The sequence below is a fragment of the Bos indicus x Bos taurus genome, chromosome 24 (genome assembly GCF_003369695.1).
Source record: "Bos indicus x Bos taurus breed Angus x Brahman F1 hybrid chromosome 24, Bos_hybrid_MaternalHap_v2.0, whole genome shotgun sequence".
NCBI lineage: Eukaryota > Metazoa > Chordata > Mammalia > Artiodactyla > Bovidae > Bos > Bos indicus x Bos taurus.
The window spans coordinates 5,391,875-5,409,458 of NC_040099.1; the positions used below are offsets into that span (position 1 = coordinate 5,391,875).

Consider the following 17,584-nt stretch of genomic DNA (forward strand, 5'->3'; position numbering starts at 1 on the left):
ATTTAGTAGATTTTCTTGAACGTATGTACCTCTGTTTGCTGTATGCCATTCAATTTCCATAAACTTTAAATGTTACTTTAAAAATTTTTGCCAAAACTGTTTCACTGGGGAAAAGACCCACAGAAATCCTCATGCCAGCATTCCAGAAGTGTCTGTCTTAAAGTGTAATCATAACCTTTTGATATCAGAAAACTGTGAGTTCAGTTATCCACATCAAGAATAAATACAAAACAATATAGGTATGTTCATGTTCCCATGGTGGCATGTGTGAGTTTTCTTACACCAATGAGAAGAAAAAGAATGTACTGTTTTTTTTTAACATGACCAGCTGATTTCCAGATTTTATCCTAAAGGTTTTATGAGACCTTCTCCAAAACATATATTACATTTAAGGGAGCAATGCTGTGCAATGGCGGGGTTGGAGGTGGTGGCTGTTTCTGAGGCTAGCAGATAGGGCTCTTGTGAAATTCTTTGTGTCTTTTAAAGACTTGTTTTACATTTAAGACAGTGAAAATTTTTACGCTCAGCCTATTTCATCTTGAAGTTCTCCATGTACGCTTTGACTGCCATATTAATGCGTGGTGGGTTGTTTCTTGTTTTGTTTGTTTGTTGTTTTCGCTTCCTGGACCTGTAGAAAAGAGGAAGGCCGGGCTGCTGGACCAGCTGACCAACACCAGCGGGACGGTCATTGGCGTGACTTCCTGCATTGTGATCATCCTTATTATCATTTCTGTCATTGTGCAGATCAAACAGCCTCGTAAAAAATATGTCCAAAGGAAATCGGACTTTGACCAGACAGTTTTCCAGGAGGTGTTTGAGCCTCCTCACTATGAGCTGTGCACCCTCAGAGGGACGGGAGCCACAGCTGACTTTGCCGATGTGGCCGACGACTTTGAAAACTACCATAAACTGAGGAGGTCCTCTTCCAAATGCATTCACGACCATCACTGTGGTTCACAACTGTCCAGTGCGAAAGGCAGCCGCAGCAACCTCAGCACGAGAGATGCTTCTGTCTTGACCGAGATGCCCCCACAGCCCATCAAACCCCTCATCCCGCCCATGAACAGAAGGAACATCCTCGTCATGAAACACAACTACTCCCAGGAGGCTGCCGACGCCTGTGACATCGACGAGATCGAGGAGGTGCCCACCACGAGTCACAGGCTGTCCCGCCATGAGAAAGCCGTCCAGCGGTCAGTATCTATAGATTTTTTGATGACAAGTATAACCTGAAGACTGAGATGCTTCCAGCATACCGTGTTCTAGTTTGTCTTCCCATTTCAGTCTCTCTTTCGTTCATGACAAACCGTAGTATTTCAGAGTTTGCCTCTTCTTTTCCTTGTCTCCTTGCTATCTATACCTTTCCTAAATCCCATTTAGGTACATATAGGTGTGCTTACACAGACCAAAGAGATTTTGTTTATTTCTATACGTATATAATATTTATTTCTATAAAAGATCTGGTGTTAACTTATATTGCAGATTTATATGGCTAATTTTCTTCCATGTGGTGATAAAGGTTGCTCTCATCAATATTTCTATATTTTAAGATGTGAGATGATATTTGGAATTAATTGCCTTACCAAGGTGGTTAACCCATCTTGCTGAACAATTTTAATGTAAAAATAACATATTTTGCAATATAATGCATTATATTTTTGGTATGAACATTAAAATACTTTTTCCCACATACCACATAATACTTATATTACAAATTGTGTTTGATAGTGTGGTATGCTAAAACCTTAAACATTTATATTTAATTGTGGCAAGGATTAGTAAAAACATTTTCCTTTTGATATGAAGACAATATTATCTATATTGTATTATGAGCCCCCAAATTAATAAAAGTCTTGAGGAAAGAAAATTTAAACTTAGAAAAATAGAAGTGATTTTAAATCCCCAAATCCAATCTACTTTTGTTTTGCTCTGCATGTTTACTAGCATTTAGTTTGTTTTATAAAAGTTTATACTTCCTCCATTCATTATATAACCTCAGAAACCTAGTTTTAGTTGATTAGCTATTTTTGCATGCTGATGGGAAAAAAAATCTATTTCCACACTTTTATGAATTTTTAGGAATGCTTTTAAGTAAATATTTGTGTGTGTATTTATTTTTTTGTGAAAATATTACTTTGTTGAATGAAATAGCCATAACATTCCAGGTTCTGCCTCATTGGGTCTCTAAGCAAACATGAATCTGAATACAACACAACTAGGGTCTAAAAAGAAAATTCAAGGTAAGCAAGTGCCCTTGGCTCCTTCTCCCACTTTGTTGTATTCCGTTTTGTTTCGTTGCAGTCGTCTTGCGGTTTTTTTAGGGAATGTGCTATCTACTCATTATTTCCTGAGATATGTGTTTCATAACATTTCATGATTCGAAACATACTGGATTCAATGCTGATGGATGGATGATTCTTAGTAGACGTAACTTTAAAATACATGTTAAGATTCTTACCATCAAGCATTAGACTACAATGTAATTTAAAAGGATGTTAAGAAATTAAACTTTATATGCTTTAACTTAAAGATACAAAAATTGGTGAACTCTTAAAAGAAATATCAAAAGAAACCCAAGGTTCTCGTAGTTAAAGAATTGAATACTGTCTCAATATAACTGAAGTCAACATATAAAACTGACAATAATTGTATTAATTTGGCAATATCTACTCAAAACGCATACACTATTTGGTGGTACTGATACAATTTGCACACTCTTATTTTTGCATGAATATATAGCTTATTTCATCCAAATTAAATGCAGCATGTTATGTCAAATTTTATAATATAAAATTTGAATGCTTGATAATGTAAAACTTTCCATAAATATCAGTCGTCTCTGTGTACATCTATTTTTGTTATCAGGTAACATAATGGCTTTATTTTTAGCACTTAATAGTCTCTGTCTCTATTAGACTAATTTGTCTCCAGTTACATTTACTTGACAGTTAATCTCTTCAAAGCTCTTCAGACCTATCAACTATTCTTGAATTAGGTGAATGCTTTCCTGTGCTCTATGTTACCTTGATAAATTGGTGGATTTGTGCGCATATTTCATTGGGAGAAAATGTTTTAACTGTGTTTTATTTTCAGAGAAGAACTATTTATACAAACATGGGGACTGTGAAAAGGAAATTCTATAGTGAATTGTGAAAAGTGGACATATTTCTAAATTCATTCCACTGCCTTTATCCAAACTTAAGAATTACAGACATTTGTTATTACTTCGGCAAGACCTCCCCGCTGCACAATGATATGTTCATTTCGTAATTTGGTTGCAGGCCACCAAGTGCTCCTTAGTTTTTAAATACATTTTGGGATTTACTGGAAACTTGAAGAAGAAATTAGTTCCTGATTGAGACTATCCCAACTTTATTTTTCCTGTGGGTTTCACTTTGTTTCTATGTTGCTTTCTGTCTTTGTTAGATGATTGTACATTGTGTGATATGTGAAAAAGCCCCACAATTTTGGATGAACTTTGTGTTACATGTACATTGTTTTCATTATGTAGACTGCTTGAGAATAGTGCGTTCCTGAGTGATTTTGAACATGCTACAGTGAAAAGTGAAAATATGGACCATGGAAACACCAGCTAGAGGTTTTATGGACTATAAACATCTGTTGTTGTAATATCATTAAATGCAGCCAAAAGTACTAAGTAAAATTACTAGATTGCAATAAGAAAAATCTCAATTTTTTTTTTTTGTCTTTCCTATATACCCCCATTTCCTTTTTTTTTTTTTTAAACCAAAGGAAGATTCCAAGTTTCAGAAATAGTTTTGAAGTCAGGTATTTTACCATTCATACCCTTTAATAGAAATGATTTTTGATTAAGCATTTAGCAATATGATTGATTGGCAGTTTAAGAAAATACCCTGCATGTCAGTACTGGATATTTGAGTTGGAAAAATGTTCTTTTTATTAGACACGCTGTAAAAAGCATGCATTCTCTAATACTGCTGTTACTCTTCCATTCCCTGTGTCACATGCTTGCTCTTGTAACTTTTTATATAAAGATATATAAAAATGTATAATAATTTTCTAACTTGAGTTAAGAGAAATGCTTTCTTCTATTAGAGTGATAGGAACTGACTTACGTAAGTACACACTCTATATCAATTCTTCCCACCTTTTAGGCTACAGGAGGTCCTTAAGATTAAGGCATACTTCTTTCAAATTTGACTTTGAAAACTTTATGGAATATGGTCCCCTTTTAGAAAAGAAACTTTTTTTTTCTTAATACTTTAAAATCACAAGCCCCATATGACCCCAAATTACACAATTCTGAGTTTTCCTTATACTCAGGCACATATATAAATCCTGAAAGCTTACTAATTATGATGTTTAATATAAATAAAATAATATTGTAATATATTTAATTGCTTTTGAATTATATATACATTCTATAGTTTGATTTAGTGAGTGGGTAATTTTAAAATATTGAATGTGTATTCTTAGAAAATAATTTATAAAAACCAGATTACTATAAATCTGCTGAATAGCATTTCCAAAACTGCTGAATTCTACAGAATTTTGTCCTTCAATGGCAAAGCTGTCTAGTCTATCACAATTCCAACCAGGTAACACAAGCAAGCTCTACAAACTCAATAGATGAATTTACTCACATACATCCCTATTGGGAATTCTGTGTTACAGAAACAAATAAATGGGAAAGAAAAAATTATGAAAAGAAAATTAATTATGATAGCAATTCTGAGTAGTCTGTATTTTAAAAAAATATCAGTCCACAGAAATAATCACTTCATGAATTGGATAAACTGGTGAATAGAAAAGCTGTGTAGAACATTATAAAGAAAGATTATTTTTATTGTTTTGCTACAGATTTTATACACATTATGTTAAAATTTAGTCTTTTTTAATTTGACTTGACTAATTCTTTTATTATTATGCTTATTTCCATGACCTTTTTATTTCAAAGTTAATGCATCCAGAGATCTGTTTTTAAGTGATTGGCTATATTTTAAATTATTCTCTCTGTTGTTGTTGTTTAGTCGCTAAGTCATGTCTGACCTCTTTGCAACCCCAAGGACTGCAGCATGCTAGGCCTCTTTGTCCTTCACCATCTCCTGGAGTTTGCTCAAACTCATGCCCATTGAGTCTATTTAAAAATCTCTATTTAGAAATATTATCTCTATTTAAAAATTGTCATAAGATCCTATACACTTTGAATGAATAATCTCAGAAAGGATGGTGTACATGTGAACCACTTACTTTTCACTGTCCCTTGAAATATCCACAGGACTTTTCTCTCTAGTTCTTCCTAAAGAAGCAGGATGCTTCCGATCTGCTGATTCACGGCTGAAAGGAGATTTACACCATAAATCAAGAACTTACAAAACAAATCCAACTGCATTAGGTGTAATGATGAAGATAGCTGGCTTACATATATTTAACACACAACAGCTGTATAGAAAGCAAAAATATTTCAAATGAAGATAGGCCTCTCCAGTGGTAACACTAAAAATGTCTAAGTATGGGCATTGCCTGATGATTCGAGAAGGTAGTGATGAGTCTGAGGAAGGGACCTGGAGGCACCTGTTGTCCCCGCTGTAAATCTAGATGCTGGACCCTGAGAGTGCGGCGGCTCCACAATGCCTGAGAGTCCCCTGCGGGGAGGTCTTTAAAAGTCAGCATTAAAATTTTACCAGCATATGTATTGGCTATATCAGACCATATCATCTGAATATCAACCTTTGATTTAAATTCAAATGGGGAGACATATGTAGATAAGGAAAGGGATATTTTGAGACTTTCAAGATGTTTCAAATCAAGTTATTTTAATAAAGGTACATTTTTGATAAAGTGAATTCAAATATTACTTGCATGACTGCTTTATTAATCCCATAAGATAATTTTCTGATAGTGTAGTTACACACCACATTCATTCATTTGAAAATAGCTGTTTCAGTTTCAGTTCTCTGCGTTTGAATTCACTTTCAAAATCTGGGAGGCATATCATGGTTATGTGCAACACCTCTGAAACCCTGAATGAAGGTTTTTTTTACTTCTGTCCAAATGCATTTTAGTTGCCTAATTCAAGTCTAGTGTGCTGATTTGGAAATACATTTTTTTGCACTTGATTTTATACATATGCCATTTTTACATATCATATTGGAGAATAATCATATGTAATGTTTGATTTGTCATAATTCCATTTGATTAGAAAATTAAAATGTGGCTATAAACCTAATTAGAGAGGTACGAATAATAAACTCAACCTGCTTCAGACTTCAAACTTATGAGAACTGGTTCCCAGAAGGCTCTTGCTACCGCACCAGTGTGATTGTTAAGTTAAACCATTTATTTTTGTCCACAGTTGTGTAGCCAACATGTTCTTGTTTATCCCCAGCTTCTACCACCTCTCCATACTCTAAAGCATTGTCATTTTACATTGGCTCATTCTTTGGAAAAATAAAAAAAAAATTTGCCCTCCTCTTAATAGACACAGATCTAGACACAAAATGTAAAAGTGGCCAGAAAACACAACATATAAACTATTTAAAATAAAAATTTCCTTTTATATCACATTATAAAATTTGTGCTTTCCATTCATTTTCTCATGGGCTAAGTTTAACATAGCCAGTGTTTTTATAGCCTGTATAAACTGTGTGCCAGGACTCTTCCTAAGTGCTTTGGGGACAACAAGAAAAGGTGGTGAGCTGACAAGGAACAAAATTATGGAGGCTTAGAGAGGAAAGTGACCTTAGAGAGGACCTCTTAGAGGAGGTCAGTAAGGAAAATGAAGTTCAAAATTATTTGCTAAGCTTTCCATTAGAAAAGCTAATTAGTTACTTCCTGCTAATCTGGCATGGAAGATGAAATATATTCAACTGTCAGGAGTATACAATACAAAGAGTGTTTTATAATAAAGACATTATTAGCACAGATATGGAGGTAGGATATATTCTCAAGGAGAGAAGAGAGGTTTAATGAATAGTTGCTTTTCTAAGCAGATCTTGAAGATTGAGGACTGTGGCCAAGTAGTATATCAGGGAGATTTCCACCTAGAGAAATCAGAGTAGAGAACAGTCTCCCAAGGCCATGGAATTGAGTTGGCTGGAACAGAGGATTAGACTGAAGGAATAATAGTCAATACAGTTGGAAGAGCAAAATTGCATTTACATCTTGATTTGTAGAGTGCAGATAATGCCATCCAAGGGATTTCACATTTCATTCTCAGGATTTCAAGATCTCAGCAAAGTTTGGCTGAAAAATTGTACTTGAAGTAGAATCCTTTGACAGCACTGTATTACCTAAACTGAACAAAACTGCAATAAGTAGAGGAAATCAGAACAGTACCGAAACAAGATACTAAAAAGAACAACTAGTGGATGGTTAGATACCTAGAAATATCTGTCTTATTTTCTGTTTGTTTTCTACCATTTTTTTTATTATTTCAAGATTATGGTTGGGTAACTAGTCAAGATAATAAGTGTTACATGCTAAGCACCATTCTGAAAGTTTTCCATGTGTTTATTCCTTTAGTCATCTTAGCAATTCTATGATTACTACTAACAATACTTGTTATGGTTGTTCTTGTTGTTGTCAAAAATTCCATTGTACATATGAAGAAACTGCAAAGAGTTTTGGTGGCTTTTCTAGGATTACACAATAAGGAATGAAATATCCAGGTCTGAACTCAAGCTGATTAACCCTAGAATCAGCCATCAGTCCTCACTGATATGAATACAACCCTTTAATATTCAATATAGTATGTTTCACTGAAATAAGTTGATGCTTAATCACAAAAATCCCATGCTTTTGTGTTTTCTCAGCTGTAAAAATATGTATTATAGTAACTTCTCTCCATCCTATTGCTCTTGAGGACCAAATGACAATGCATTGGAAGATACTTTTTATACCCTATAACACATTATAAATAAATCATTTTTCCTAAATTATGTGTAAACTTCATTTCCTAGTCAGCATGGAACAAATGCATCATCTACATGGAGCAGTTATGAAAAATAACTCCCGGCCTCCTCTTGTCCACAGTGAAATGTATGACTTCTGGAACCCACCAATTTTTATTTCACCCAAGTGAGATTTTCTCCAGTGCTTATATTATTGCATCATCTTACTGAACAGCATTGTGCTCCAGAGCTTAACAAGTACAAACAGAAACGCCAACACTTGACTGAAAATTCTGGTTTTCAGTCCCAGACAATAGTTCGGTATACATTTGCATGATAGCTTGAGAGCAGGATAAGCAAGCATATAGCTAACTAGATAGGTAACTTCAGTCTCGTAATCATTATTGTTGTTCAATCATTAAGTCATGTCCGGCTCTTTGCAACTCCACAAACTGCAGCACACCAGGCTTCCCTGTCCTTCACCACCTCCCAGAGTTTGCTCAAACTCACGTCCATTGAGTCGGTGATGCCATCCAATTAACTCATCCTCTGTCACCCCCTTCTCCTCTTGCCTTCGATCTTACCCAGCACCAGGGTCTTTTCCACTGAGTCGGCTTATTGCATCAGGTGGCCAAATTATGGTATAAAAATGTGGTATGATGCAATGAAAATAGCTTTTCAGCGGAATGAATTCAAATTCAAATATTAGTTTCACTTCGTATTTTTCATGCGCCCTTATGTTGTTGGAATTCTCTGAGCTTCACTTTCTTTATCTGTAAAATACAAAGTCTGTACCTAATGAAGAAATTTGCTACAAAAATTCGAGATGACACTGTCTATAAATAAACAATGTGAAATGGTGGTAGCAGTATGGGAGCTCTAGTTTTCACATGTGTGTCTAACCAGTTTGTCCCACAGAGTGGGGAAAATGTCAGCTCTGTGGCCCATGTTTATCCACCTGTGAACCAGGCATTGCTGACAAAGAAGGAGCTCTCCAGCACTGTGATCAACCTGGGATTTAGACAACTCAGGAGTAGACCTCACCTTTCATCAGTCTGGGAGGGCTTCTTAGGTCAGGACCAAATGGAAGGACTGTAGGGGTGAGTAGCTGGGGGAGAAGGAGATCAGCCTTTGCCTCTTAGCTATTAATTTGCCACCATCTGTCATAACTGAGGTTGGTACTGGAAGAGACATAGCACAGGTGTGCTACTAATGATGTATAATTGAGAATTGTTATTTCTAGAACATAAGGATTTAAATGTAGGTATCAGGAATGGGCAATTTGGGTATCCCTCAAAATAGCTGTTAAGTGCACAGTCAGTATGACTCTGTTTGAAGGAGCAGATGAGTACAAAAGTTACATTTAAATTAATCATTTCTTTACTTGGCACAGAAGCACTGTCCTGACCTGTCACTTGGCTTCTATTTATTAGCCCTTCCTTCTAGAAATTATGGTCCTTCCCTGGTGGCTCAGATGTTAAAGAATCTGCCTGGAATATGGGAGACCCAGTTTTGATCCCTGGGTTGGGAAGATCCCCTGAAGAAGGGAATGGCTACCCACTCCAGAATTCTTGCCTGGACACCCATGAACAGAGGAGCCTAGTGGGCTACAGTCCATGGGGTCACAAAGAGTCGGACACAACTGAGCGATAACACTTCCACTTTTCTAAACACTGTAAAATTAAGCCAGATTCAAAGTAAGCCTGAGGGAGTACTACTTAATAGCTTTTAATAAAAGTCTCTCTAGATTTTTATATTCTTACATATGCTAACTTTATGAATGAAAGTATCTTTTTAAAAAACCACTCTTTGAAAGGCAGCTCTTCCTAGTAGATCATTATTGTTAAGGATGTATACTACTACAAAACAGTTTCATATAATACACTTGCCCAACTGTCTGAAAGGACATTCTTTATGTGTCAAAAGAAAAGATTAACAAACTCTTATTAATTGATAATATTAAAGAATTATGATTTTATAAATATTCATGCACTTGTGAGAACACACACCCTCTTTACCCCTTTTCTAAGGCCAAGTTTCTTCTCCCAATTTTGCTGAGATTTTTCTATGATATACAGATATTTTCTGACCCTATGTTGTCCTTCAGCCACCTGTAAGCAGGCATCGTTTTTTGAAGGACTGTTCTTGTTGGTAAGGTGTTATATATCACCTTCAAATTGACTCTGCTCTGGATGAGTAGGGCTGACACGCTGCAAATGAACCATCTCCTTTGCCAGCTGATCCCTGCTCAGACCTCCTCACAGAGGTGAGGAGAGGAAGATGGAGTGACAGATGAGGACCCAGAGGACATCTAGGTTTTCTTCTGTTTCTGTCAGCCTTCGAGGGATTGAATTCCGTCCGGCATTTACTTGGACTCAGCGCAGCCTCCAAACTCCTTCAGCACCTGGGGACCAAGGCTCGCCGCTCCCTCAGAGACAGATGAACCAGCCTATGTGTCTCCCTCAAAGCACTCAGCCCTGCCTCTGAAGGACTCCTGGATTCTATATTCTGAAAACCTCGGTTCATTTCCGTGTTTCCTCAGCCCCAGAGCTGGCCAGGCTTTGTGTGGCTTAATACTTGTGACCCCCCATCCCCTTTTCATTTTTCCTGTCTTCCAACCTGTGTAACAGAATTTCCTTGAGCAGTCTCTCTGTTGATGAATCTGCTGTGTTTTCTGTTTTCCTGACCCAAAGATGTTGATGGATTTTAACTGAAATGTTTTCCCTTGCTAAGGGCATTTTCGAAACCCTTCCCTGAGATTGTTTTGCTAAACTTATGACAACGTTGCCTAATTAAATTTCACACAAGAATGAAGTATTTGACTCAGTTGTTTCTGAGCTATTAGTTCTTTAGTCATGAGACATTTGAGAGCAATGCATATGTTTCTGATGAGCAGGTATTCCCTTTCATGTTGTTGTTTCGTTGTTTGGTGCCTCAGGCATGTCTGACTCTTTGCCACCCCATGGACTGCAGCCCACTAGGCTCCTCTGTCCATGGGATTCTCCAGGCAAGAATACTAGACGAGTTCCCATTTCCTTCTCCAGGGGATCTTCCCAACCCAGGGATCAAACTGGTGTCTCCTGTATTGCAGGTGGATTCTTTACCACTGAGCCACCAGAGAAGCCCTCCCTTTCATGGGTGTCTCTCACTTCTCATGGGGATTTAAAAAAGAGACTATCATCTATATTAAAATGGCATTGAAATGAAAAAGCATCACATGTTCTCTTTCTGATTTATATTCCTGACCTAAACAGCTCTGGGGCTTCCCAGGTAGTGCTAGTGGTCAAGAATCTGCCTGCCAATGCAGGAGATGCAGGTTTGATTCCTGGGTCGGGAAGATCCCCTGGAGGAGGAAATGGCAACCCACTCCAGTATTCTTCCCTGGTTAATCCCATGGACAAATAAGCCTGGTGGACTGCAGTCCATGGGGTCGCAAAAGACTTGGACATGACTGAAGTGACGGAGCATGCACACAAACAGCTCTAGTCAACTCTCCTTAATTCATTCATGTGGACCAGAGTCAATTCTTATGGATCTCTAAATTTTTCCTTTATTCTCAGGGAATAAACTCCCTTTTTAAAAATGGTTGGTCAGTGCCTTCAGGAGAGCATGGAGATTCTACCCAGGTCTATTAGACATTTTAGAGCATTTCCTAGGAGGGTTAATAACTTAAATTCTAACTAATCAGCCATGGACAGAGAAGGCAATGGCACCCCACTCCAGCACTCTTGCCTGGAAAATCCCATGGATGGAGGAGCCTGCTAGGGCTCCATGGGGTCGCTAAGAGTCGGACACGACTGAGCGACTTCCCTTTCACTTTTCACTTTCATGTATTGGAGAAGGAAATGGCAACCCACTCCAGTGTTCTTGCCTGGAGAATCCCAAGGACAGGGGAGCCTGGTGGGCTTCCATCTCTGGGGTCGCACAGAGTCGGACACGACTGAAGCAACTTAGCAGCAGCAGCAGCAATCAGCCATGGAACATAGAAAGTTAAAATTTTATAACTTCAGTTTTTCACAAGGAATGACTTCAAATCTAATCACCCGGTGATAAGAATTTTAATCTTTCTAAAGTCAACCACCATCAAACTTTTATCTCAAGGGAACAGGGAGACAATGAAATGTGACTGATAGATGCACTGAGTAATTTGACTCAGTCTGGGGTCTATTCAGTTGTGATTCCCTGCAGTTTGTGATTACACAGAGGGGAATATCCATTTTCCTGGCTTAATTGGATGAAACTATAGATTGTTATGATAAATTCATTTCACACAAAAAATATTCTTGATAGTACTTAAATTTGAATTTTTACCAGAACACCCACCTGTACGTATTCCTGTTTTCCTAGTAAGTTTAGCCCACTTAGCCATTTCTGAAGGCACAGAAAGGAGTTTTATCTCAAAAGGGTGATGACTCCCTAAACAATAGCTCTGCATTAAAGTATTTGGTCAGAAACCATGATTGAAGGCTCAACTTTTGTGAATCACTGTTCTAAACATTTTACAGGTATTTCCCAGTCAATCCTCATAACAACCTTAGAAGGTAGTTATTGTTAGCTTTATTTTACAGACTTGAAAATGCAGTTCAAACAAGTTCCATAACATACCCAACCTCTTGTAACTAATACATTGTATGGCCTGGATTTAATTTTGGAAGTCTAGGTATAGAATCTATCGGAGAAGGCAATGGCACCCCACTCCAGTACTCTTGCCTGGAAAATCCCATGGATGGGGGAGCCTGGAAGGCTGCAGTCCATGGGGTCACTGAGGGTCCGACACAACTGAGCAACTTCACTTTCACTTTTCACTTTCATGCATTGGAGAAGGAAATGGCAACCCACTCCAATGTTCTTGCCTGGAGAATCCCAGGGATGGCGGAGCCTGGTGGGCTGCCATCTATGGGATCACACAGAGTCAGACACGACTGAAGTGACTTAGCAGCAGCAGCAGCAGCAGCAGCAGCAAGTATAGAATCTATAGTCTTAACCATGCACGATTTTGCTGCTTTTTGATAACCCACTTCTTAATTTTTTAAAAAAATGAGGAAGAAAATGTTAACCACTAACTTAAAACCACTCTTTCTGATCTAATGAGCGCCAATAGAGACAAGGAACAAAAGACAGAAATAACAGTCAATTCTCCTTGAAAGAATGCTCTATGAATTCCTGATGGGAATCACTGGAGTAAGATAGTAGAGAATCTTCATCTGTGGATTCATCATAGCATGATGCAGTGGGCTGTCTAAACTGCTTGTGATAAATGAAATTACAATTCATGGATTTATGGCACAAAATCTGCTAAAAACTGTCCAAATCAGCATGCAACTATCTAAGTAATAAATGACAATATTTCATCACTGAAATGTCTCTCGGGAAGTCATACACAATCCACTTAGAGGGACCCTACGCTGAAATTCTGTCTGGTGGTCCCACGGCAGCAATAAAGGACTGGGAGTGTTGAGTTTGCACCACTGTACTTCACACGCTTCACCTTAGATTCATGATGACCTGTATCCTTTGACATATTGGTGAATTTTGATCTTGTGTAACACGTGATTCTTGTGTGTCTTAATTGAGAGTCTGACTCTTCTTTCTATATCCATGAATTTCCTACAGTTAGACATTTTGGCATTCCAAGAAGTTCAATGCCACAAATGTATGCTCCTTTGGCTTGTCTTGCTAGTTATCAGGGCCATTGCCAATTTAGTCAACAAATGTAACACAAACAATAGCAATTCATCAATAAATATTTATTGCAAGCAATTGGTAAAGAACCTGCCTGCCTATGCAGGAAACTAGGGTTCCATCCCTGTGTCAGGAAGATCCCCTGGAGAAGGAAATGGCAACCCACTCCAGTATTCTTGCCTGGAAAATCCCATGAACAGAGGAGCCTGGTGGGCTACAGTCCATAGGGTCGCAAAGAGTCAGACTCGACTGAGCCACCAAACAGCAAAGGTACACGGACTGTTTTAGTCATACAACAGATGAAAATATTCCCTCTTTTGTGTCATGCAATCTAGTTAAAGGACACATACAAAAGAGAACAAACAACAGCAATAACAATCACATGTCATCTTATGAATGTGCCTTGACCAAAAAATTAGGCATACTGGAGGAATAGAGAGAGCTGAGATGCAGAATTGTTACTCTATGAGGAAAAGACGAGAGCACGTCTGATAGTGTCATGCTTGACCAAAGTCTTAGTCAAGTAAAATAGGGAGATGTGAATATCTTCGGGAAGAAATTTCCTGGAATTTGGAATGAGAAGACAGTGTGGGAGGGATGGGGCGGGAGTGAGCATCAAGAGATAAAGGGAGGAGCAGCTGGGGATGGCATCAGATAAGGATGATCAAGCCATGCTTTAAAAATCAGATTTTATTCTGACTTAACTGTGAAGCCATTGCAGGGTTTTAGCAGAGCAGCGGCTGAAAGTGGCTCAGCTCTACCTGGTGCTTTCTGTTGCTGTCCAGAGAAGAGCCCATGCAAGAGCAAGGACTGAGGTCCCCGAGAACCACTGGGAACCACTGGGGCATCAACAGTGCAGGCGAGAGAGGACAGACATGCCTGACATGGGGCCACCAGGAAAATCAAAACCACCTGAGCTAGTCAAGGCATGGGAGACACATCTACGAAGTAAGGGCTTTTAAGTAAGTTTTGGGAAAGCCTGAAGGAGCAGGGTTCAGAGATGTTGCACCAAAGGTCTCTGCTGGAAGCACCAAAGGAGCTCTGATGCCTACACGATTCTGCTGTTCTCGAGATTCTCTGGCAAGCCCACACAACCGTTGGAGTCCACAGAGTGGAGTGAGGCGATGAGCTCTCCAGAACATGCCTGCACGTCAGGGAGCTGCGTGCATGCCCACAGCCTCTGACCGTGTGTGCCTTGCCCTGGAGGAGTCTCTTCCATGCCGCAGATCTTGCGTGAGCGTGGATCACTGACAAAGCCTCTCCTTAATTTATACTTTCTAAATTTTCAGACAGGAATTATTCCCTGCTTGTTATCTTGTTCTGGTGTCATCATCTTTTCCTGTGTCATTCACTATTCAGTGGGTTGGTAGAGAGGGAAGATCAATATTTGGTCTCTGGGAGGAGAAGTCGATGCCCAGCATATTTCGTTAAATACATAATTAAATTGCTTATGTTTGTATCTTTTCTTCCCACCAGGGTGCCAGCTTTTTGAGGGAAAGAAGAAATGCTTTTCATTTTTTTGTAACCCCAGAAGACATGCTGGACGCACAATAAACACTTTCTGGTTGAATGAAAAACTTTTCCATAATAAGAGGAATAATGATAGGGCAAGCTAATGCCAGTAGAGTAAGAGAAACAAGATGAGCAAGAAGAGGGTGTATATTAGGGTGATCTACGCTGAGAGAAAGTATCTACGTGAAATTAGATTCAATTTTTTAAAGACTTTTCTGCTATGTACCATTTTTGAAGTCTGTATTAAATTTGCTACAATGTCACTTCTGTTTTGTTTTGGGTTTTTTGGCCAAGAGGCATGTGGGATCTTACCTTCTCAACCAGGGATGGAACCTGCACCCCTTGCCCTGGAAGGCCAAATTGTAACCACCAGGGAAGTCCCTCTGATTTGAATTTGAGTGAGTGTATGAAGAACGTATTGGGCCAAAAGAGCGTAGTGTGAAGAGCAGAAAAATACATAAGTAAAATTTTTCAAAAAATGTGTGCTGGGCATAAGCCAGGCTTAGCAGAACTGCAAACATTTTACAAGGTTTTTTTTCTATTAGCTTTTTTTTTTAATCACAAAAATCTCAACTATTCATGATTGACTTGATTTAAAAAAAAAAAAAAAATCAGAGATTTACATTCTCCTCAAGGTTTACCAAGAATGATTACTTTGATATGCTTACATATTTTTTTCAGATACCATTCCATTTCTTGGTGCAATTCTTTGTAAATTGACAGCTTAATCCTGTCAAGCTCTGAAAGGATATATCTAAAGACTATCCAAGAAATTATTTTGGAAATTGTACTTGTCAAAAAGCAAAAATGCAATCACACACCAAAAAAAAAAAAAAAGGCAAACCCATTTTATAATCAGACTCAATTCATTGCTTTCCCTAGAGTATTCTCGATTTACCTGATGGTCATGCACAAGTCAGATTATGGCAGAAGCTGGAGTTTGGTCGCAGCAAAGACAACGTATGCATCTATTAGGAGGGTTTGGTTTCTCACTTGAATAATTTTTTTTTTTTTTATTCAAGTGGTTTCTCAACAATAGATATGAGTTTTCTCGTTTCAGTGTGAACATTTGTACTGAAAATGACAAGTTACTGTGAAACCATTTAAGGTTAATTATAAAGTGATTCTTGAAAATACATTATTGTGTTTAATTGTATCCTGCCTGTAATTCTGAAGGAAGATATTATTATGTTCTCCATTTTACAGGTGAGTAAGATGAGTCTTAAAGATGTCAACTGATTTATCCAGTTCACAGAGCCAATAAATACAGGGACTCCCAGAGATTAATCTAGGTTTCTCATTGAGGAACGTATTCTAAATGATGACTGCATTTATCAGGCTCCTGAGATGGGCTGTTGTTTGATATGCACTATCTAATTCAATCCTCAGAACCTCATTATAAGATGGGAATAAGTAGCCCCATGCTTTTCCTTGGCGAATTGATGCTCAGTGGCATTACATGACTAACGCCAAAGAAAGGATTTAAAACCATTTGGCTGGTTAGAAAGAAAAGCAAAACAAAAAATAACAATATGCATGCACCTTCATCTCTATGAAAACTAATTTTCCCATCAATGGTGAGTTGTTTGTTTGATTTCTCTTTACAGGAATTCAGCTGGATTGTCTGTTTTTCACGAAGCACCACCAACACTGTGTAGTAGGATGGGAAACGGGGTTCAAGGTATTCCCTCCCTCTCTGACTCAGGGGTAGTAGTGGTGATGAGAGGCCCTCACACAGCACTTGGAAGGGGTAACGGGGTGGACGTTGTTCTCAGGAAGTCACGCGGGGCAGACGCAGCACCTTCGGGGCCACGTCTCCAAGCTTCCGGTTCCCCGCTGTGGTGACCAGAAATGGCGGCTCCAGCGGTTCCTGAGCTCTGTCCTCTCTGTCCCCCTGTGCTTCGCTCATTAAGTCCTTACGGAACGTATTCGCAGTTCTCAGCCCTACCTTACCGTTCTCCTCTTAAATCCGTGGAATCCCCAGTTCCCGTATTAAACTCCTTGTTCTTACGGTGTGTGTGACGGTGTATTAGTCACTCAGTCGTGTCCGACTCTGCGACCCCATGGACCATAGCCCGCCAAGCTCCTCTGTCCATGGGGTTCTCCAGGCAAGAATACTGGAGGCGGTGCCATTCTCTTCGCCAGGGGATCTTCCTGACCCAGGGATCGAACCCAGGTCTCCTGCATTGCAGGCAGATTCTTTATTGTCTGAGCCTTATAATACCATGGAAATTCTACTTTCCTGACCTGACCTAGACAAATTACAGATGGAAGATTTGTCCTACGGCTTAATCCAAATGGTGGTATTGCCAATAGTAGGGGTGCAGTGATTCTTTTCTGAAAGGAAAAAAATGGTCATTGGGAAGAACACACTTGAAATTTAAAATTATATATATATATATATATATATATATATATATATATTTCACTGAGCATCTGTGCTAAGTCACTTCAGCCATGTCCAATTCTGTGCAACCCTATGGACTGTAGCCCATCAGGCTCTTCTGTCCATGAGA

At 38.6% G+C, this 17,584-nt stretch overlaps 1 protein-coding gene and 1 long non-coding RNA gene across 6 annotated transcripts in view; both read left to right on the top strand.

Moving 5' to 3' along the window:
• NETO1 (neuropilin and tolloid like 1) overlaps positions 1–4,050 on the top strand; it is a 102,098-nt gene extending 98,048 nt beyond the window's left edge. For 2 of the 5 annotated variants that reach the window (XM_027525842.1, XM_027525844.1), the window contains exons 9-11: positions 635–1,193; positions 2,166–2,240; positions 3,512–4,050. In XM_027525842.1, the coding sequence (XP_027381643.1) occupies positions 635–1,193; positions 2,166–2,226 (620 nt within the window). In that variant the 3' untranslated portion in view covers positions 2,227–2,240; positions 3,512–4,050. Of the gene's footprint in view, positions 1–634; positions 1,194–2,165; positions 2,241–3,093 lie in introns of those variants that run through there. The other 3 variants (XM_027525841.1, XM_027525843.1, XM_027525845.1) reach the window with 2 other exon arrangements.
• Positions 4,051–12,769: 8,719 nt separating this feature from the next.
• On the top strand, positions 12,770–15,331 carry LOC113882935. Its single transcript, XR_003508490.1, has 2 exons — positions 12,770–13,381; positions 14,269–15,331. It is a non-coding gene; the product is annotated as an uncharacterized LOC113882935 (long non-coding RNA).
• The last annotated feature ends 2,253 nt before the right edge of the window (positions 15,332–17,584 follow it).